At 34.1% G+C, this 18,695-nt stretch overlaps 1 protein-coding gene across 2 annotated transcripts in view; it reads left to right on the forward strand.

Moving 5' to 3' along the window:
- The first annotated feature begins 14,305 nt into the window (after positions 1-14,305).
- LOC131146799 (RING-H2 finger protein ATL74-like) overlaps positions 14,306-18,695 on the forward strand; it is a 33,431-nt gene continuing 29,041 nt past the window's right edge. Inside the window, exon 1 of one of the 2 annotated variants that reach the window (XM_058096587.1) lies at positions 14,306-14,928. In XM_058096587.1, coding sequence (XP_057952570.1) covers positions 14,519-14,928 — 410 coding nt within the window. In that variant the 5' untranslated portion in view covers positions 14,306-14,518. The remainder of the gene's footprint in view (positions 14,929-18,695) is intronic. The other variant, XM_058096588.1, reaches the window with a different exon arrangement.

Raw genomic sequence — 18,695 nt, forward strand, 5'->3', positions numbered from 1 at the left:
GAGGGGTCCTAGGTGCAGAAAAGTTGTGTGATATACCCTCTAGGTCACAATAATCTTCTATACCTTCATTTTTAAATTCAGTGCCTCTATCACTTCTTATGCGAGTTATCTTATAGTCTTTTTCATTTTGAATTCTCCTGCAAAGCTTAGTAAATTGTTCACATAATTCATTTTTATGTGAAAGAAACAGCAACCATGTGAACCTATGATAGTCATCAACAATGACAAAAGCATATGATTTTCCATCAAGACTTTGTACAAAATTAGGACCAAAAAAATCCAAGTGAAGCATTTCAAGTGGTCTAGTGGTAGATATAAATTTCTTTTTCTTAAAGCTAGATTTTGTTTGCTTACCTATTTGACATGCATCACAGATTTTATCTTTCACAAATGGTGTTTTAGGCAAGCCTTTCACTAAATCTTTTCTTACTAGTTTTGACAACAAGTCCATGCTAGCGTGTCCTAAGCGCCTATGCCATAACCAACTAGTTTCATTAATTGCAGAAAAATAAGTTACTTATTGTGAAGCTAAATATCAAAAGTAGTAATATATTCATTTTCATGAGATCTGCAGTAAAAAGAATTTTATGATTCGATTTGCTTTCAACTATGCATTTATCATTTTCAAATGAAACTTTCTATCCTTTGTCACACAATTGACTAATGCTCAACAAATTATGCTTCAAGCCATTAATTAATAGAACATTATCAAAAACTAGGGAAGGATCCTTATTGACTTTACCTACGCCAATGATGCGACCCTTTGCATTGTCGCCAAACGTCACATACCCTCCGTCCTTGGGAGTGATTGAAGCGAGTTTTGCTTTGTCACCGGTCATGTGCCGTGAGCACCCACTGTTCAAGTACCACCTGTCCTTTGAAAAGGACAAACTCAAACATATCTGCAAGATAGACTAAGTAACTGAAACTGGTCCCCAAATTCTGTTGGGTCCACAGGGGTTAGTGATTGGATCACCCTTAACTACCCACACCTTTCTAATTTTTACACGTCTATTTCTAAGTGGGCAACCAAATTGAATGTGGTCGATTTTATTGCATTTAAAACATTGCATTATACACTTAGGATCTTTAGGTGGGATTTAAGGTTTAGATTCATGTGTAAAATACCTCAGGTAAAGATTAGGTCGTTTAACATTCTCAACACCATTAAAACCAAGACCCTCTTTACTAAGAGAATTTCTTTGGGCTCCAAGTAGTTTTTCAAAATTGCGTTAGCCCTCGGTGAATTTAAAAACAATTTTGGAGCTATCCTCCAATTTTCTTTCAAGCTCATCAATTTTCAAATCCTTTTCTTTAAGAATTGAAGCATTTGCCATTTTAAATAAATTTGACCAATTTTCGCATTTCTTTTTTAAAACATCATTTTCCTTGGTCATTTTATTCAATAGTTTAGACACACAAATATATTCAAATTGTGATTCTCTAAAAGTAGGCATGCTATCAGATTCACAATCATCAAAAGAATAATATGAAGACAAAGAGCAAGAAGATGATACCTCATCATCATGTGCCATCAAGCACAAATTAACAACCTCTGAGTCTTTGCGATATAAGTCTGAGTCACTGCTACTTAGTTTATCCCATAAAGTGTCTGCTTTCATGGGTTTCTTCTTTTTCCTAAAATCTCTTTTCAGCAGTGGGCAATCCGGTTTGATATGCCCAATCTTGTTGCATTATAGCACGTAAAAGCATTTGACTTTTCTTTTCTTTTACTCGACTCTCCCTTATCAGATGTAGACTCCCTATATCTTTTGTATGGCTTTCTATTCTTCCTGAAGAGTTTGCTGAATTTTCTAGTTAGCATGGCCATATCATCCTCAGAATCAAGTTCGATGCATTCACTAGATGTATTAATGGAAGTTTTCAATGCAGTCATCTTCTTCACCCTATTATGTTCATTAAGTCTCTCATTTATATCTAGTTCATAGGTGATTGGTGAATCTATCAATTTATCTAATGTCATGTCTTTAAGGTCTCTACCCTCAGAAATGGTCGTAGTCTTAGCTTCCCAAACAAGAGGCAAGCCTCTAAGGATCTTTCTAATCATCTCATATGTAGGATAGGTCTTACCTAGCTAATGCATGCAGTGAGTTTATAATGTGTGTGAATCTAGTGTATATATTCTGAATGGACTCACCTACATTCATCCTAAAAGCCTCATATTCACTAGTCAGCATATCTATCCTACTATCTTTTACATCCCTAGTGCCTTCATATGTGACTTCTAATTTATCCTAAATTTCTTTTGCAGTAGCACATGCCATTACTCTATTAAACTCATTCACATCAAGACCACAATACAAATTATTCATAGCAGTGACATTCAAACTAACAGCTTTCATTTCATCATCATTATATTCTTCCTTAGTTTTAAGAACTCTAGTCTCACCCTCTATTTTCATAGGAACATAATTTCCCTCAGAGACAATCCTTCACACCTTCCAATCTATATTTTGAAGGTAGATGCGCATCCTCTATTTCCAAAAAGTGTAATTAGCACCACTGAAAACTAGAGGTCGTGTGGAAGAGGGTCCCTCAGGGAAAGGGGTCACGGTGTTATGAGCGATCCTAGATCTTTTGCAAAATAACTATTAAGTCTATGGTACGTGACTCTAGTGCCAATTGTTAGCTTTACCGTAATCCCAAAAGGGGGGTGAATTGGTATTTTCAAATTTTATTCCCTAGGTCAATCCCCTAACAATAGTATTACACAAGCCTAGGGTCAATCTAGTGCAAATAAGTAAATGAATATAAATATACAACTGAAATTAAACTGCATAAATAATTTAGCTAAGCATGCATAACAAAGCAGTAAATAGAGATGACACCCAGAAATGTTATCGAGGTTCGACAAATTGCCTACGTCCTTGCTTTGGCTAACAAGCACAAGGATTACCACTATAGGCTCACTTAATGGGTGGATCGGCACATAAAGAACCAAGTCAATTAGCATAGGGTTGACCTTAACCTTTACAACCAATCCTCACCAGGCTGGATTACCGCCCCCTCAAACCGTGCCTAGAATACAACTGATTTCTTAATATAACAGGGTACAATGATTATGCTTCTCAGTCAAATAGATATGTACCAAATGTAATCAATCAAATGCACATAAACTAAATAGGTAAATGTAAGCTCAGTGATGTGTATTTTTGTGCAAACCACACTTAACAAGATATGATCGCAAGAATGCTTAAGAGTATTCTAATCAAGCAATTTCTTTGACACAAGTTATATCAAATCTCAATAATGAATCAGAGTTTCAAAGATGCTGCAACAATATTCAAATCAACTCAAAAATATTTTCTTCAATGAAATATGCTCAAGAGTTGTTTGAAAGAATAATATAACTTGTAAAAGTGTTTGCACAACAAAATTTAGCTATAGGAATCTTGCAATGACAATGCAAAGATCCTCAAGCTACTAGGTTTTTCCCAACACAGAGTTTACCAAATAAAATATGTGGGATAAACCTTGCTTAACTCCCCAAAATCAATACCAATCAACTAAGCAAAGTAATGGGAGTATGAGTAATAATAATACGCACTAGCACAACAAGAAGCTCTCACAAAGCTAAGATGAATCAATAGAATGGATGTATAAGAGTTTTTGGAAGTGTTATAGGCAAAATTGGATTTTGAGTTTGAGAGAATTTTGGCTAATGATTTTTCTTAATCTTCTTTTAATCCTCACAAATGAACTCATATTTATAGATAAAGGCCAAAATATAACCGTTTAGAATGTGTAGGGAATTATTAGAATTGTTTTAAAACAATTTAACAAAGTTAACACTCTTTAAATACTTTTTACCTCGGTAAAAAAATATTCAACCCGGGAGCACCGGTCGACCAAACTTGAGGTTTGATTGACCAAGTGGCTGGTTACAGTCAACGAGAGAAATTTGAACGAGAAGGATGGTCGATAGGACTTACATGGTTCAAGGGCGATTTTCCAAATCCACGCGGTTCGATCGACCAGGTCAATTTGAACTACGTGGTTCGGTCGATCAAACAATTGGCATTTCCCAAATGGGGGTTCGGTTGACCAAGGCGTTGCCCATATAGTCATGGTTGGTTGAGCGAGGTGTCAATATCAACCCAGGGAGGTTCGGTCTACCAAGTTAAGTAAACTTGGCTAGATTCAGTCGACCGTACTATGGTCAAACAGTTGACCACTGGCCAGTTTGGTCAGTCGATCGAACATGCTTATTTTGTCCAATTTATTTCAAGTTGATCCCCTGATTGTGCAAGTGATAATAGGGAGTTATTTGTGCATATGTGTTGGGACCTAAGGTCTCACTAAGGTCTATTGAGCTTACAATTTATCCTATATGCATAATATGCAGAGATTTATTACAAACCCTTTTCTCCTAATTACTATTACAAACCTGAATTGAATAATAATGAAATACATTAAAATGATCTTCAAGATCTTCATGCTTTACTTCATGTGTCATCAGTGTATTTGTTAATATAAACCTGCACATGAACTAGATAACCATCAAATACTTGAGTATTTATCATTATCAAAACCGAATGTGACCTATGAGGTCAATAATGAAAATTCAAGTAATATCTCCAATCTAAACTTAATGCATATACCATTCTGATTGGTTAAAATTTGAAAATATTGGCTATAGATTGTTTAAGTATGGCAAAATTTGTCCATCAAATAATATTGAGTTTTTAGGAAATTAATCTTATGCCATGTAAAATGTAATCCTAAACTCACCATTGGGCTTAAGTGATTAATCATTTTCAAATATTAAATTAAATTCAAGGAATTCATGAGCTCATCCCCTTTGTAGAAAATATTGGCTTAAAACTAAGAATGAAATACCATTTCAAAGCCAAAGTTAATTCATTGAAAATTTAGAATGTTTGGCTAAAGAGTTGAAATATAAAAGATGGAAACCTAATACTTTGGCTACATAATTAAAGGGGAGCAGCATAGTGTTAAATTCATCCTATAAGCGCTTAATTGCACTATACATAATTTAGAAATATTTTATAGCTTCATTTATATTGGAAGTTTTGCAAGAACTAAATGCCACTATCCATTGATTGGTAAATGTTATACTATTTGATGGATAGTTTATATTTATTTTGAACTATACTGATATGCATGCTTGAGGTGAATGCCATCTACATGACTAATACAGATCCTTGTGAATTGCATGCTGATAGTTAAATAGGATCATGCATGTTGTTTTGAATGATCATATACAATTATACATGCTAGCTAGTTGACTAAAATCATGACTCTATAAGACTTATTTTTTTTTTTTTTAAATGTAAATTTTTTCACCAATCTTATGTAGTTCCAATGTAGTGACCATGTTCAAATTCAACATTTTATTCTTAAGGGGTCACTCAGACTATTGCATGCTGGTTGAACTTTATGAAAATCTTTGTAGTGCATGCAAAATATTTGAATATGTTAGTACATGTTGAATCCTAAGTGGTATGTGCTAAACTAAAAAACATGTACTTTCTTCATAATCCTTGAATTTTCCTAGTATTCTAACAAACCTAGGAAAATCTAGTTCATGGATACCATTTAGTCCAATCTTTGGATTTGGAACTTAACCGGGGACCTAAATGGTAAAACATCATCCTTGTAATTAAATGTCGCATGTATTGATGATGGTCTATAGACTAGGGAAATTGCATGACTTAGTGCGAGTTTTTCATTTTGCATACACTCATTGTGCATTTTGAGTTGCGTCATCTTTATATTGAACCCCTATTACATAATTTGTGAAAATAGCCTTGATTGGATATTGAGTGCTGAATTGGAATGCAATTTGTCATACTTATGTGCTAAATGCCTATATTTGTTACATGCTCAAATCTATTTGAAGGATGAACATTTGATAAATGAATGAGCTTTCGAATGAACATCATCCCTGAACTAAAATGTATTCATGTGTGCATGCAAATATACAGGGGAGCTATGCCCCATCATTAAAAATAAAATAGAGCTTTATTATAGCATTCATGTGAATTCATATGCATCATTGTTTTTGTTTTTGAGTCTTAAGTTTTTATGAAATTCATGAACATCATATCCTGTTTGTTATGGATTTATACTATGATTTGGATTGCTCATGGATATATGAACACCATTGTAGGACTAAATTTCAATCTCCCGATGCATGTGTATTCTATAAAATGATTTTACTCGCTGAATAAAAATAGTCTTAATTAATATGTAGTAAATTTTTTTTAAAGACTCATATTCATTACTTGTATTGTGTTAACAAATTTTTCACATTTGGTATCAGTATAAGCAGTTAACTTCATCTAAGCCCGCTTTTCAAATTAATAGAGGGAGCTCTTGAAATTAAATTTCCATATCTTGTTGAACTTACCCATATTTTAGCTTAGATTAGAAGTTTTGTGTGGCTTGTGTGTTTAAAAATGATGTTTTTCTTGAATATCATAAGTAAAATATATTGCTTAGCCACAATTTTTCAAAATTTTCTATATGATCTGGTATTTAAATTGTCATATCTTTAGGATCTATATGGTTGGTTTTTCTAATTATTTGTCGAAATATTCTGTGCATAAGCGTTAAACCAAAAAAATATAACTTGCTTGAACTTGCGTGTTAATGTTTTTTTTTTTTTTTTTCAGTAAGCATAATTCCCAATATTTATTGATAATATTGAAAGGGGGAATTTTTTTTTTTTTGGCAAGAACTGAACTCATATAGAATATATCTTGTTTCTTGCTTGTGTGCTTAATGATACTTATGACATGCCTAAGGGCTTTGGTTTTTAAATGATCTTCTTATTTAAGAAGTAATTTTTAACCCTTTTGCTAATGACAAAAGGGGGAAAAGGTTAATGACAAAAATTTTATAACAGTATTCTCCTACTTTTGTTTTTCAAATGGAAAATGATATATGTGATTTAATCAAATATCCTTTTAACTTAGCTTCAATACATATACTGCACATTGAACCTACATGTACTTAAATGCATAACTTGGAAAATAATGAAGTCTTCATGTTTGAATTGAATTATATTATATATTTTTTGAATTATGCATATTGTGAGGCCGAGCCTTGTCAGGCATACCTAATTTTACTCTTGTGTTTGTCATCATCAAAAAGGGGAGATTGTTGACCTTTTGAGCCCATCCCGGTTTTGATTATGACAAACAACAATATCTCATCTATGTGTTAAGTGTATGAACATGTTCACTTTTCTAAGTACATGAAACAGATGGGAAATGGAAGTCTTGAATATCAACGATCATATTCCAAGGTGTATTCCATGGACAATCAGAGGAGTAGAAAAAGTGAAGACTTTATTTATTATTTTCTAAGTTGTAATAATTATTTAGGTTTAATGTGTGCATGCATACCATATGATCTAAATTGAAGTTCAACCAAGACCTTAGATTGACATTAGGGGCCTAAACTTTTCTTGAAAACATTTTTTCAAAACAAGTTTTTCGTTTTTTTTTAAATAAAAAAAACCCTTTATGTTTCTTTCGTCACATTGATGAACACTTTTCTCTCTCAAAAACTCATTATCTTAAAATGTGTTCAACATAAACATTATGGGATTTTATCTTATCTTTCTGTTGATACTAAGCACGTTCAATTTGGAGTTTTATAAAAAAAATTATGTTCAAAATACTGAAAGCTGTCCGCAGTAGAAATATTCCCTTCATGTTTCTTTTGTCTCATTTAAAAAAAAAAACCCTTTATGTTTCTTTCATCACATTGATGAACACTTTTCTCTATCAAAAACTCATTATCTTAAAATGTGTTCAACATAAACATTATGGGATTTTATCTTATCTTTCTGTTGATACTAAGCACGTTCAATTTGGAGTTTTATTAAAAAAATTATGTTCAAAATACTGAAAGCTGTCCGCAGTAGAAATATTCCCTTCATGTTTCTTTTGGCTCATTGATGAGTAATTTTATCTAACCAAAACTTTTTATCTTAAAAAGTATTCAACATGAAAGTAGTGTAATTTTCTCATAACTTTCGTTTGACACTAAGAACGTCCAATTTAGAGTTATATAAAACAAGTTATATTTGAAAAACCGAAGGATGTCTGTGCAGAAAGCGCCCTAACGGCCGAAAAACGGCTAATTAAATTATATTTTAATACCCCAACGGTCATAAAACGGCTAGTAATGGGTTTTCCCTATAAATACCAGCCTAAACCACTTTAAAAATATTAGAAAAACTCTTGGGAGCATTCTTGCATATTCTCTCTTTCCCAAACATATTTTGTACTCCATTTTTGAAGATCGAAACTTATTTCTCCTACTCTTCTTCTTGAACATCTTTTTGGGAAGATTATTTTTGGGATTTACAAGTAAGGCTTGAGCTTGAGCGCGCGCGCACACACACACACACACACACACACACATATATATATATATATATATAGATATATTGCTTGCAAAGCCTTTTTGCTATTTTTCTTAAAAGGCCAATCTTGAAAGAAATCATTTCTCCTACTCCTTTCATTAGAAAATATATTTTTGGAGAAAAATTCTTTGGATTTTTGAAGAGAGCCCTGAGCAATATTTTTCACTCATATTTTCTTACGTGGAAGGCTTCTCATAATTGATAAGGTCAATCATATTGTGAAAATCATTTTTCCATTCTCTCACTCAATTAATTGTAAAATATTTTTGAGAGGTTTTATCATAGTCTACCAAACTTCAATTGAAAATCATTTGAGAGTGCATTAAGATTTTTACTTGTACAAATCAGCTTGGTTAAGAAGCATTTTCTTGTACACATTAAATTTCATATCTTTTGTAATTTACAGTTCGACTTGTGAACTAGGTGAGGTAGCTACGCCTCATGAGCAACGGATTAGGAGGAAGTAGTGCCTCTTATAAGTAGCGGATTGTACCGGAAAGTTCCACCCGATTTTAAGAAGCGGAATAGTCATCCTTGGGTGTTTTGCCCAAGGCGAAGACATAGGCGGTTTTGCTGAATCTCGTTAAAAATTCAGCATTTGCGCTATCTCTATCTATCTCTCTTTACATTTCCGCAAATATGCTTATATTTGATCCGCTGTGCATGTTTTTAAATATTCATATATTTGAATATCTGTGAAATTTGTAATCAATTAGAAAGGGCCCTAGGTTGTGAATTTCTAATTGTGAAGTTTAAAAATAGGACATACGTAACCTAAGAAGAGTTTTTTAAATACCCAATTCACCCCCCTCTTGGGAATACACCTAAAATCACAAGATGGTTGATCGAATTGTGACTTACTTTCTTAGTTTTATTAAATACCATATTTAATAACATATTAATTTAATAGAATCAAGAAAAGTCAATGAATTGTTTCGAACAAAGGTCAACCAATTAATATAAATTTGAATTTTCTTTATCCATTGAACATTTATATACTAAAAAACTAATTAACATCCAATTTTATAATTTAGTTTATAATTTTTTTGATATTTTATTTTATCTTTTTTTAACACTATTTTTTTTTATAAATGCTTGAATTAAAAATATCCAACTGTGTTTTATTTACTTTATGATGTATTTAGTCATTAAATATTTATGAAAATTATATCTAACAATTTTGATATTATAATTATTAGATATTTTATGATTTATTATTTTTTATATATTTTTTCAAATTTGTTTGAAATAATTATAGAACTTTTTGTTATGATGGTCAATTGGTTGATTTAAAATAATTATACCGGATAGACTAATTAATATGAGAATCAATTAGGCTTTCAATTCTCTTTATTTTAAAAATATTATGCTGTCTAATTTTTTTTAATTTAATTTATAAATTTGGTGTCATTTTTAAATAGTCATTTAATTTAATTTTTTTATATATATACTTAATATTTGACTAACATCAACTAATAAAATGTTCGTCTTATTAAGAAAATTAAATTTAAAAAAAAGAAAATTGAATTTAAATTTTTTTTATATACTTTTTGAAAATTGAGATGGTGAAATATCATATTTAAAAAATTAAAGAGGTGTTGTGGAATTTTATTCAAAATTTAGGTTTCAAACTTAATTTATTTATCATTTATATAATTATATTAGCGCCTTGATCAACGACTTCAAGCTAGAAATGGATTTACTCGAGTTTTTTCCCGTTTTATTATTAAAATAAATTAAATATTAAATAATACTTTATTTGGGAAAAAAATTTTCAAACTGATGCTCACGTAATCTCACAGCACCAAACTGCGAGATTTAATGCTCGAGTGAATGGGTCACAAACTGCCTACGAAATCAATGCAACAGTCCAGCTGCATCCCCAGGTTGGGTCTTTCTCGGACACCTTGTGCGATTATGTCCTTCTTGATGACATATACTGCATGTGCTCCTCTTCCTACCTTCCCTTGCGTCCATCTCATTGTATATACGAGAGCTCCTTGGATAACCTTTATGTTGAGCATATGCTGGATTTGCCTGTATAGTCGGCAACAAGGATGCTGGCCAGTACGCCTCGTGCATAATCAGATGAAAATCCGCCGCATATGTCGCATAGTGCTTGGCAGTGCTCCAACATGACTCAACGTATTGCATAGCATTCAGTCGTATCTCCGCACATGCAGCGAGAAGGTGGGAGCATGGAAAGTGTAACGCTTGCCACTTCCCACATGCGCATTCGCGCCTATCTTGAATGCTCAAAGTTTGCACATTGTTTCCTTTATGGGGTCCCAACTACGCGATCGTGACATTAAAAGTACCCCTAGATCGATTGAACGTAGTCACGCGCTCTCTGGTTGCCTTCAACTTCCTTCTTTCCATCGCTAGCAATATATGAGAAGTGAATGCATTTTCTCCCGATATAGTGTTACGAGCAGCCTTCCGTCGGCTGTTGAAATAATGTGCAACGCAATAAAATGTCAGTTGCACAAGAGCCATGATTGGGAGGCTACGAGCGCCCTTTAGGATGGTGTTGAAACATTTGACGAGGTTAGTCGTCATGTTCCTATACCTTCTGCTACCGTCGTGGCACTGAGTCCACATATGAGGAGGGATTTGATCAAAAAACATCTTCGTGGGTCTATCCTTATATAATACAGTTTATATAGTTTCTGACGATACATTGCACGCACTCTCCAACTACAATCAGAGTTCTTAAACCTAACAACCCATAACAATGTGGTAGACTGCATGATATGGAAGTCATGGTGTGCTTGAGCGTAGTATATTCAAATTGTCACTATCAACTGATCTTTTGACCCGAATAGCATCCCCTTCTCAGCTCAGACGATTCATCCCAACGAGTTATCCATATAGGGAGCTCCTAATCACATGATAAATCTGCAGCATCTACGTCAATTACACCATACATAGGGAGTTCATCCATGAACTAAACGTTGTACGTGGCATCATTCGTTTCACCGGGGGGGGGGGGGAGGTGGGTTGACATCATCGGGGAACTCATTCGTCCCTTCACCAATTTCCTTCTCGTATGTGTCATCTTGTAAATGAACATCATTCATGATGTTCATTCCCTTGTCTAACGCATTGTTCGCAATGGCGAACAACGATCCTGGACATTCTACTGGAACTTCTTTGCAAACACCATGATCATTCGTGCCAAGAATAGGTCTTTCGTACGTGTGCGGCTCGAACGACGATCCCGGACATTCGTTCATATCCACAATAGGCATCCCACCAACATTTGCACTCGTGTATGGTTCAATATTTTCTTCCTCCACTTCAACCACATGCTCAACAGATGTTCCCGTCTGCCCATCCGCGGCAACACCTATGTAAGGAATGATTTCGACATATAATTGCACGGTTAAATATGTCGTCGCTACGCAGTGTGCATCAAACACAATGTGCAGACCATAATTGTTAGTTACGGGAACAGCCTCATAGAGGACTGTATCATGATGCCCTTGCATAGGATATCTTGCTGTTACTCGCAATGCATATTGATTTGGATCAATATGCAAATACTTGTATATCTTCATATACAATTTAATTAATTTACACTTATGGCCAATTCGAATAGGTCGAACTGGTGGAATACTATAACTAACACTAGTTGGTCCGATGATAATGTCCCCCCCTATGTACAACAATACCGTCACCAAAGTACTGCTTGAACTTCTTGCCATTTCGATCGACACTCGAAAAAGAAAAAAGACCTACGAAAAACAACAATTGTATGTATAAGTGATATGCTACGTCAATAGTAATCAAGAATTAATTTCACTATGTTCATGAGCATACAATCTTCCCTAAATGTTTCACTCGTCACTTTAAAACAATTGTTACATGCACGCAATACTTTTTTGGGAAAAGTCATACAGAAATTTGGCAGCATGCCGTTTATAATTTGAACATTTTCTCATTTTTACCATGTCCCTAAACGTTTGCAAACAATGTAATAATCCAGTCTGAGCATGCGAGAACCTGTAATATCTACCAGTATGTAATTCACATCATTGCATCAGCCATGTATGAGGTATTCAGATCAATATGTCACTCAAATTTATTATTAATTTTTTGTTCGATTAAGAATTAAATAAGTTATATTAAAAATAAGTTGCTTGATTTTTAATTTTTAAATGAAAGCTCTAAACTGAATAAATAATTTTCACCCCTTCACTTTATCACCTAAGTACCAACAATCTTGATACGTAACTTAAATAGATGAGAAATGAAATCTTGACAACTTTACGGAACTTCTAATAAAATTATGACATTAACATGAGGATACACAGTTCAATCAGGCATGATTCACATTCTACTTATAATTTGTCATGAAACTAGTCATTCTTTCAAACACATGTATAGAATATAATTAAGAAGAATGTGATTGAATTTGCTATTTATTTTTACATGTTTACATATTTATTACATATAAATACAATATAATTTAAAATAATTAAACTACAATTTGAGAAGTTTTAAGCCATTTATATAAACTCATTTCGAAAAATATAATTCAATTAGCACTTTATCACTTTAATCTACCATAGGATCAAACATAAGATGGAATTCATAGACACTAAAAATATGAAATATAAGATCAAACAAACTATTCAAGAAACAAAAATCCATTGGAAATGGAGTTCCTATAGTATATATATACATATGCACAAGATATGACAATCACAGTATCTAATTCATACATATAAAATATGACAATCACATGTTATATATATACATCAAGAATAAGATTATTTTTTATTACAGAATAATATATTTATTATTATCATTTAATAAAAACATTTTAATGTTAGTTAAAATAATAAGAACATAATTATCAATTAAAATTTTAATTAAAAATATTTTCAATTTTAGTGTAAAACATATTAGAAACTAATTATATATTTTAAATATTATTTATTGATGCAATATAATTCAATTTTAAAATTAAGAAAAAAATCATCTATTAATTATTGGATCTAAAATTATCAATATATCATCTCTTGATTGTTGAACTATATGCATTGGATCTAAAATTATCAATATGGAAAACTGAATAAAATTAAAATACAAACCTCAAACTGAAAAATTAAATGGAAAACTAAACAAAATTAAAATACATACCTCAAATTTGGGAGTTTGAAATAAAAACCTTCAATCAACGAATTGAAGGTAATTTAGACTAAATAATGCACACTAACAAATCAACCAATTAATCAAAGAATATGTATTTTCAATTCAAAAAATCATGAGTTTAAGGTTTCAAAGGCCTTACCCCATCTTCCCCTTTTATAATCTTCCTTCTCAAGCAACTCTTGCCAGCAACGTTCACGAGCAGCAACGGTAACCCAGCAACGTTCGCTAATGGTAACCTGCAGCGTCTGGCCTCTGCTCTCTGCTGCACTAGTGCTGATTGCTTTGCTGCACTGATGCTGGCTGCTCTGCAACATGAAGAAAATTGAAGGAGAAAGAGGCAGAAGAATGGGCGAAGCAAATCTTGCAAGACCAACTTGCGAGATTTGCTACACGTTAGCTCACAGAACTTATGCGTAGCAAATCTCGCAACTTGGTCCTATGAAATTTGTTCAGCCCCGTGCCACGTGTAACCTTCACGCTCGCTGGAGCTTTAAAGCTACGAGATTTACTCAGTCCCATGCCACGCGTCACCTTCACACTCGCTCGAGCATTAAATCTTGCAGTACCAAATTGCGAGATTACGTAAGTATTGATTTGGAAAATTTTTTCTTAAATAGAGTATTATTTAATATTTTATTTTATTTTAATAATAAAACGGGAAAAAATTCGGATTTATTCGGTTGGTTTCGATGAAAACAATGATTTGGCTTTTATTTTTTTAATCTCTTCTTTTTTTTGAAAAATTGATTTGGATTCATGAATATAATCAATATAAAATTTCAGCTTCGGAGCCTGCACCTACAATTTTTGAGACGCAACATCATGGGGCGGAGGCAAGTGGGTTTTGTCACGGATGAATGCAGTGATTTTGTGATCTTGGTGTTTGATTTTATTATGAGGATCAGACAAAGCTGGTGTTATTAACAGAGCAGGATCATGGAGATTGTCGTCTTCGCGATACTATCGGTACTGATAATCTGTCTTTTGATCACAGTTCATGCTTGTATCCTTGGGAGGGTTTTTGGGAGAGGCAACGAAAATGGGATATGGTTTACGAAAGGGGAAACTCAAGGTAAGAAGCTTCCTTGCTTTAATTACAGGGAAGGGGATGAAGAAAATGGCCCTACGGATTGTGCTGTGTGCTTGGAAAATTTTAAGACAGGCGAAGAATGCAGGTTACTGCCAAACTGCAGGCACAGCTTCCACCGTCAATGCATAGATTTGTGGTTGTTGAAGACACCCATTTGCCCAATTCGCAGAACATCCGCCATGGCTGAGAAGATCTGTGGACTTCCAGGGACAGAAAGTAGCATTTCCAGCAATGTTGGGATTGAATTGGCACAGAGGTAAACCACTTTTGTTTGGGACTGCACATCCTCGTTCCCTGTCTCTGGTGCTTCTCAATGCTGGAGCCCTGAGCTTCTTATTTTGTTCCTTGCCTTACAAATCCCATTGCCGGTAAAAGTTTTTTTGGCTTTTTTGTTTTTTACACTGTTGTTTGGGCTTTTTGTCATAGATTCAGATTAGATCTAGTGCTAGGTTGTGCTTAATGAGAACATTATCATGATTTCTGTCAAATTTTGCCATTGAAATGTGATTTTGAGAGTGAAAACTTGCCACATAGCCTCTGCCGTGACAATTTCATGCATACCCACAATGTAAAGAAAACATTCTTGAGATTTTTATAGTGCTTCTGTCCTTAGATGTTGGGTTTTGCTTTGAACAATGACTTGAAATCTGCAACGGTTTATATGATTTATATAATCACGATTACTGCAACACTAATAAAATTTATTAAAAGTAATTGTTCTCCTTTTTTGCTGCTTTCTTGAAAACCTTAGTGTCTTTGGAATTTTTGTTGTACACTCGCACACAAAAAAAGCAATTGCAGTTGTGGAAGTGCCGACAATTCCAGCGAAAAATGAATTGGAGAAAATTGGGATTTTTAAACAGTGTATCAAAATGGATAAGAAGCATTTTGAATTTCTGAGACCTGAGATGTTCTTAAATTTGAATCAGTCATACTTAGCGGTTATAATAGGAGCACTCTTCTATATAAACTTTCTTAAATAATGTTCTCATAACATTTCATTTTGACCCTTTTTTTGTTCTTTCTTTGTTGAGGTTAAATGACGTGTTGTTTCTGTGTCAATTTTAGCAATCTAAAGTGCTTGTTGGAATTTGGACACTTTTGAGGATGTTTCTTGGAAACTTTAGAATGTTTGACGTGTATGTGGGCCATTTTCCACATAGGGGCAATTTCTCACAAGACAAATTCATTATTTGTGTTTCTCAACACTCTCCATCTCACTTATGAGTTGCAGCTTTCAACTTAGTGTCCTTTGAATGGAAGCTATTCTTGCGCCACACAAGCAACCAAAAGTCATTACTCAACCATAGGAATGCTAGGGAAGCATGGGAGTCCATTCTGATACAGGATTAGCATTCATAGGATCCACCACTCATTTTCTACCAGTCTACATCAGCAGGATCAGATGCATGAACCCATAAGCCCATTGGACTGTTGACTCTAAATACTCTAATTACATGAGTGAGAACCAACTTGACCCAAAAGCTTTAGCTGTCTAGGGCCTATTCATATACATAAGCCACTTATTATCTATTCAATTTTCCAATATGGGACAAACATACCAGCGAAATTTCCTGCATTAAGAAATTCCACTTGCAAGTTTGTCCCACATTGACAAAGTGAGTGGATGATCACATACATGTGGACGTGATAGAATAGATGAAGCCTTCTCCTAATTGGAGTCCATGATGGGAAATGACTCTAGTTAAGGTGAAGCATTATTCTAATTATATCCAAAGGAATGATTCTGATTGAGGTATGACGCGAACTCTATAAAAGGCTTCGTTTAATCCTCCTCTCCTGTATGCAATTCCATAGAGAAGAGGGAAGGGAAAAAGTTATTTGTTGGGTTTGATGAGCCATATATATGTGGAGTGGTTCAGTTGGATGTCTTGGTTTGTGATCAAGTGGAATCCATGCTCAAGTGGAAGAAGGTGTTAATCTGTGGTAGTTCACTTGGATGTGTTGGTTTGTGCATGCTGCAGAGGGAAAGGGTTGCTGAAAATTCTGGGTTCAAGGGGCTGTACATGTTGTCAGCTTGTTCTTGACAATTAGATGAACTGAATGGCGAGTACTCATCTGATTGAGTTGAAATTTTAACACCATATTTGTGATTTACCCTTTTCTCTTTTTTCATTGTAGAATTGGAGTTCTTTAGAGCTAGCTAGTTTTGCTGCTGGACAGTAGCTTCTGGTTTTTGTGTTAAACCTGTCCATATTTGATTCTAGTTTGATTTTACCTTGTTGGTGATGATTTATATCTGTTTTGTTACCAAGAATTTGTTTTCTCAATGATTGTGATTGATATATGCTTCTAATCTTTGGTAGGGAAGACTTTTATTTTTGATAGCTAAAGAAAATTATATTAATGGGAAAAGAATTTACAAGAGGGAGAACAAAAAATCTCCCAAATAAAATCTGGAACAAACCAGAAAAAACAACAAAAACCTACAGAAAAAAGAAAACCCAACAAGCCAACACATTCCTCCAATCTCTTTGAATCTCCTTGAAACTATTTCCTCCAAAAAACCAAATCCAACACACTACAGTGATTCTAAGAACTGGATTTTATCCTAGAGCAAATCTCAAATTATTTTTTTCCTGGATAATATTTGTGCGTTCCATTCCATCCATATCCCCTATAAAATTACAAGTACACCACACCTCCATAAGGTTGCCCTATCGTTCCTACTATCAAAACCTGTGAAAACAATGACTAATAAATCTTCCACCGACGCAAGGCATATCTAGTTCTCCCTTATTATACCAAACAACTTATTCATGCAAAGGCGCAGTGTAAAAGGAGATGAGAAGCTGTCTCAAGAGTCCTTAAAATAGAGCACTCAAAACATCAGAAGAAAGATCCTTCAAAGGTCTTATAATTTGCAACAAGTTATTAGTATTTATTTTATTAAGCATGACCAACCAAGCGAAAACCATAATTTTTGAGGGAGCCCTAGCCTTCCAAATTATAGGAAAGAGCGGAAATGAAGAATTAGAACGGATCCAGGGACCAAGTGCGAATATCCCTCCTCATTGAAAGGTTATTTCCGTTCAATAAAGATAGCAAAGAAGACAACTCCTCCATATCCCTATCAATAAGAGGTCTCCTGAGATGAAGATTCTAGGAAACCATAAGACTACTCAAGTCCCCAACAAAAAAAAGATATGGCTCTATTTTGCTCAGCACACAAATGAAAGAGATGAGGGAAAGAAGTGGATAGAACTTCATTACCTAGCAAGGGTCTGTCCAAAAGTTGATACGTGACCCCCCTTCCTACCACTAGATTAGCGTGAGGCGAAAAGGAAGGATACATCTGAGAAATGGACTTCCACAGACTCCCCAAAGAACATCTTAGATTACTATTAGTATCCCACTCATTCTCATCTAACCAACTTGGTTCTTATCACTCGATGAATTCTTCTAGAGGGAAGCGCCATAACTGTAGGTTTTTTGAGTCTGATCCCTATTTTGACGCTGACAAACCACTAGTATCTTATGTGTGCATTTAGTGTGTAAACAGGTTTTAATTTCAGCACGAACATAAGATACCGGAAAATGGAAGTTCAGACAGGATTTAAAGCATACACACAACTTGACATATCTCATGAAGAAAGAGCAAAAGACGAAGACATTTATTGTATTTGTATATGCATTTAATTTTTTATCTTTGGTTTGTAATAATGCATGCATTTGCATGATATGTTTGAATGCTCAGTAATGACCGTAGATAGACTTTAGGGCTGACTTCGGTCTACTTTCGGTCGACCGACGCCAAATTTTTTAGGTTAAATTAAAGAGCCTTGACCTTAAATAGAACCTAGGCCCCGATATGTAACTTTAAACTCAAATCAGGCCTTAAATGCACACTTTAAGTGTGTTCGGTCGACCGATCCCGAATCACATAGAAGCTTTGGTCGACTAAACCTAACAGGGTCAGCAGGTTGACTATTTGGTCGACCATTTTAAAATGAACTTGAACTGTATGGTTGATCGAATTGACACGTGGGGAATTCCCAACGC

This window comes from Malania oleifera, chromosome 13 (genome assembly GCF_029873635.1).
Source record: "Malania oleifera isolate guangnan ecotype guangnan chromosome 13, ASM2987363v1, whole genome shotgun sequence".
Lineage (NCBI taxonomy): Eukaryota > Viridiplantae > Streptophyta > Magnoliopsida > Santalales > Ximeniaceae > Malania > Malania oleifera.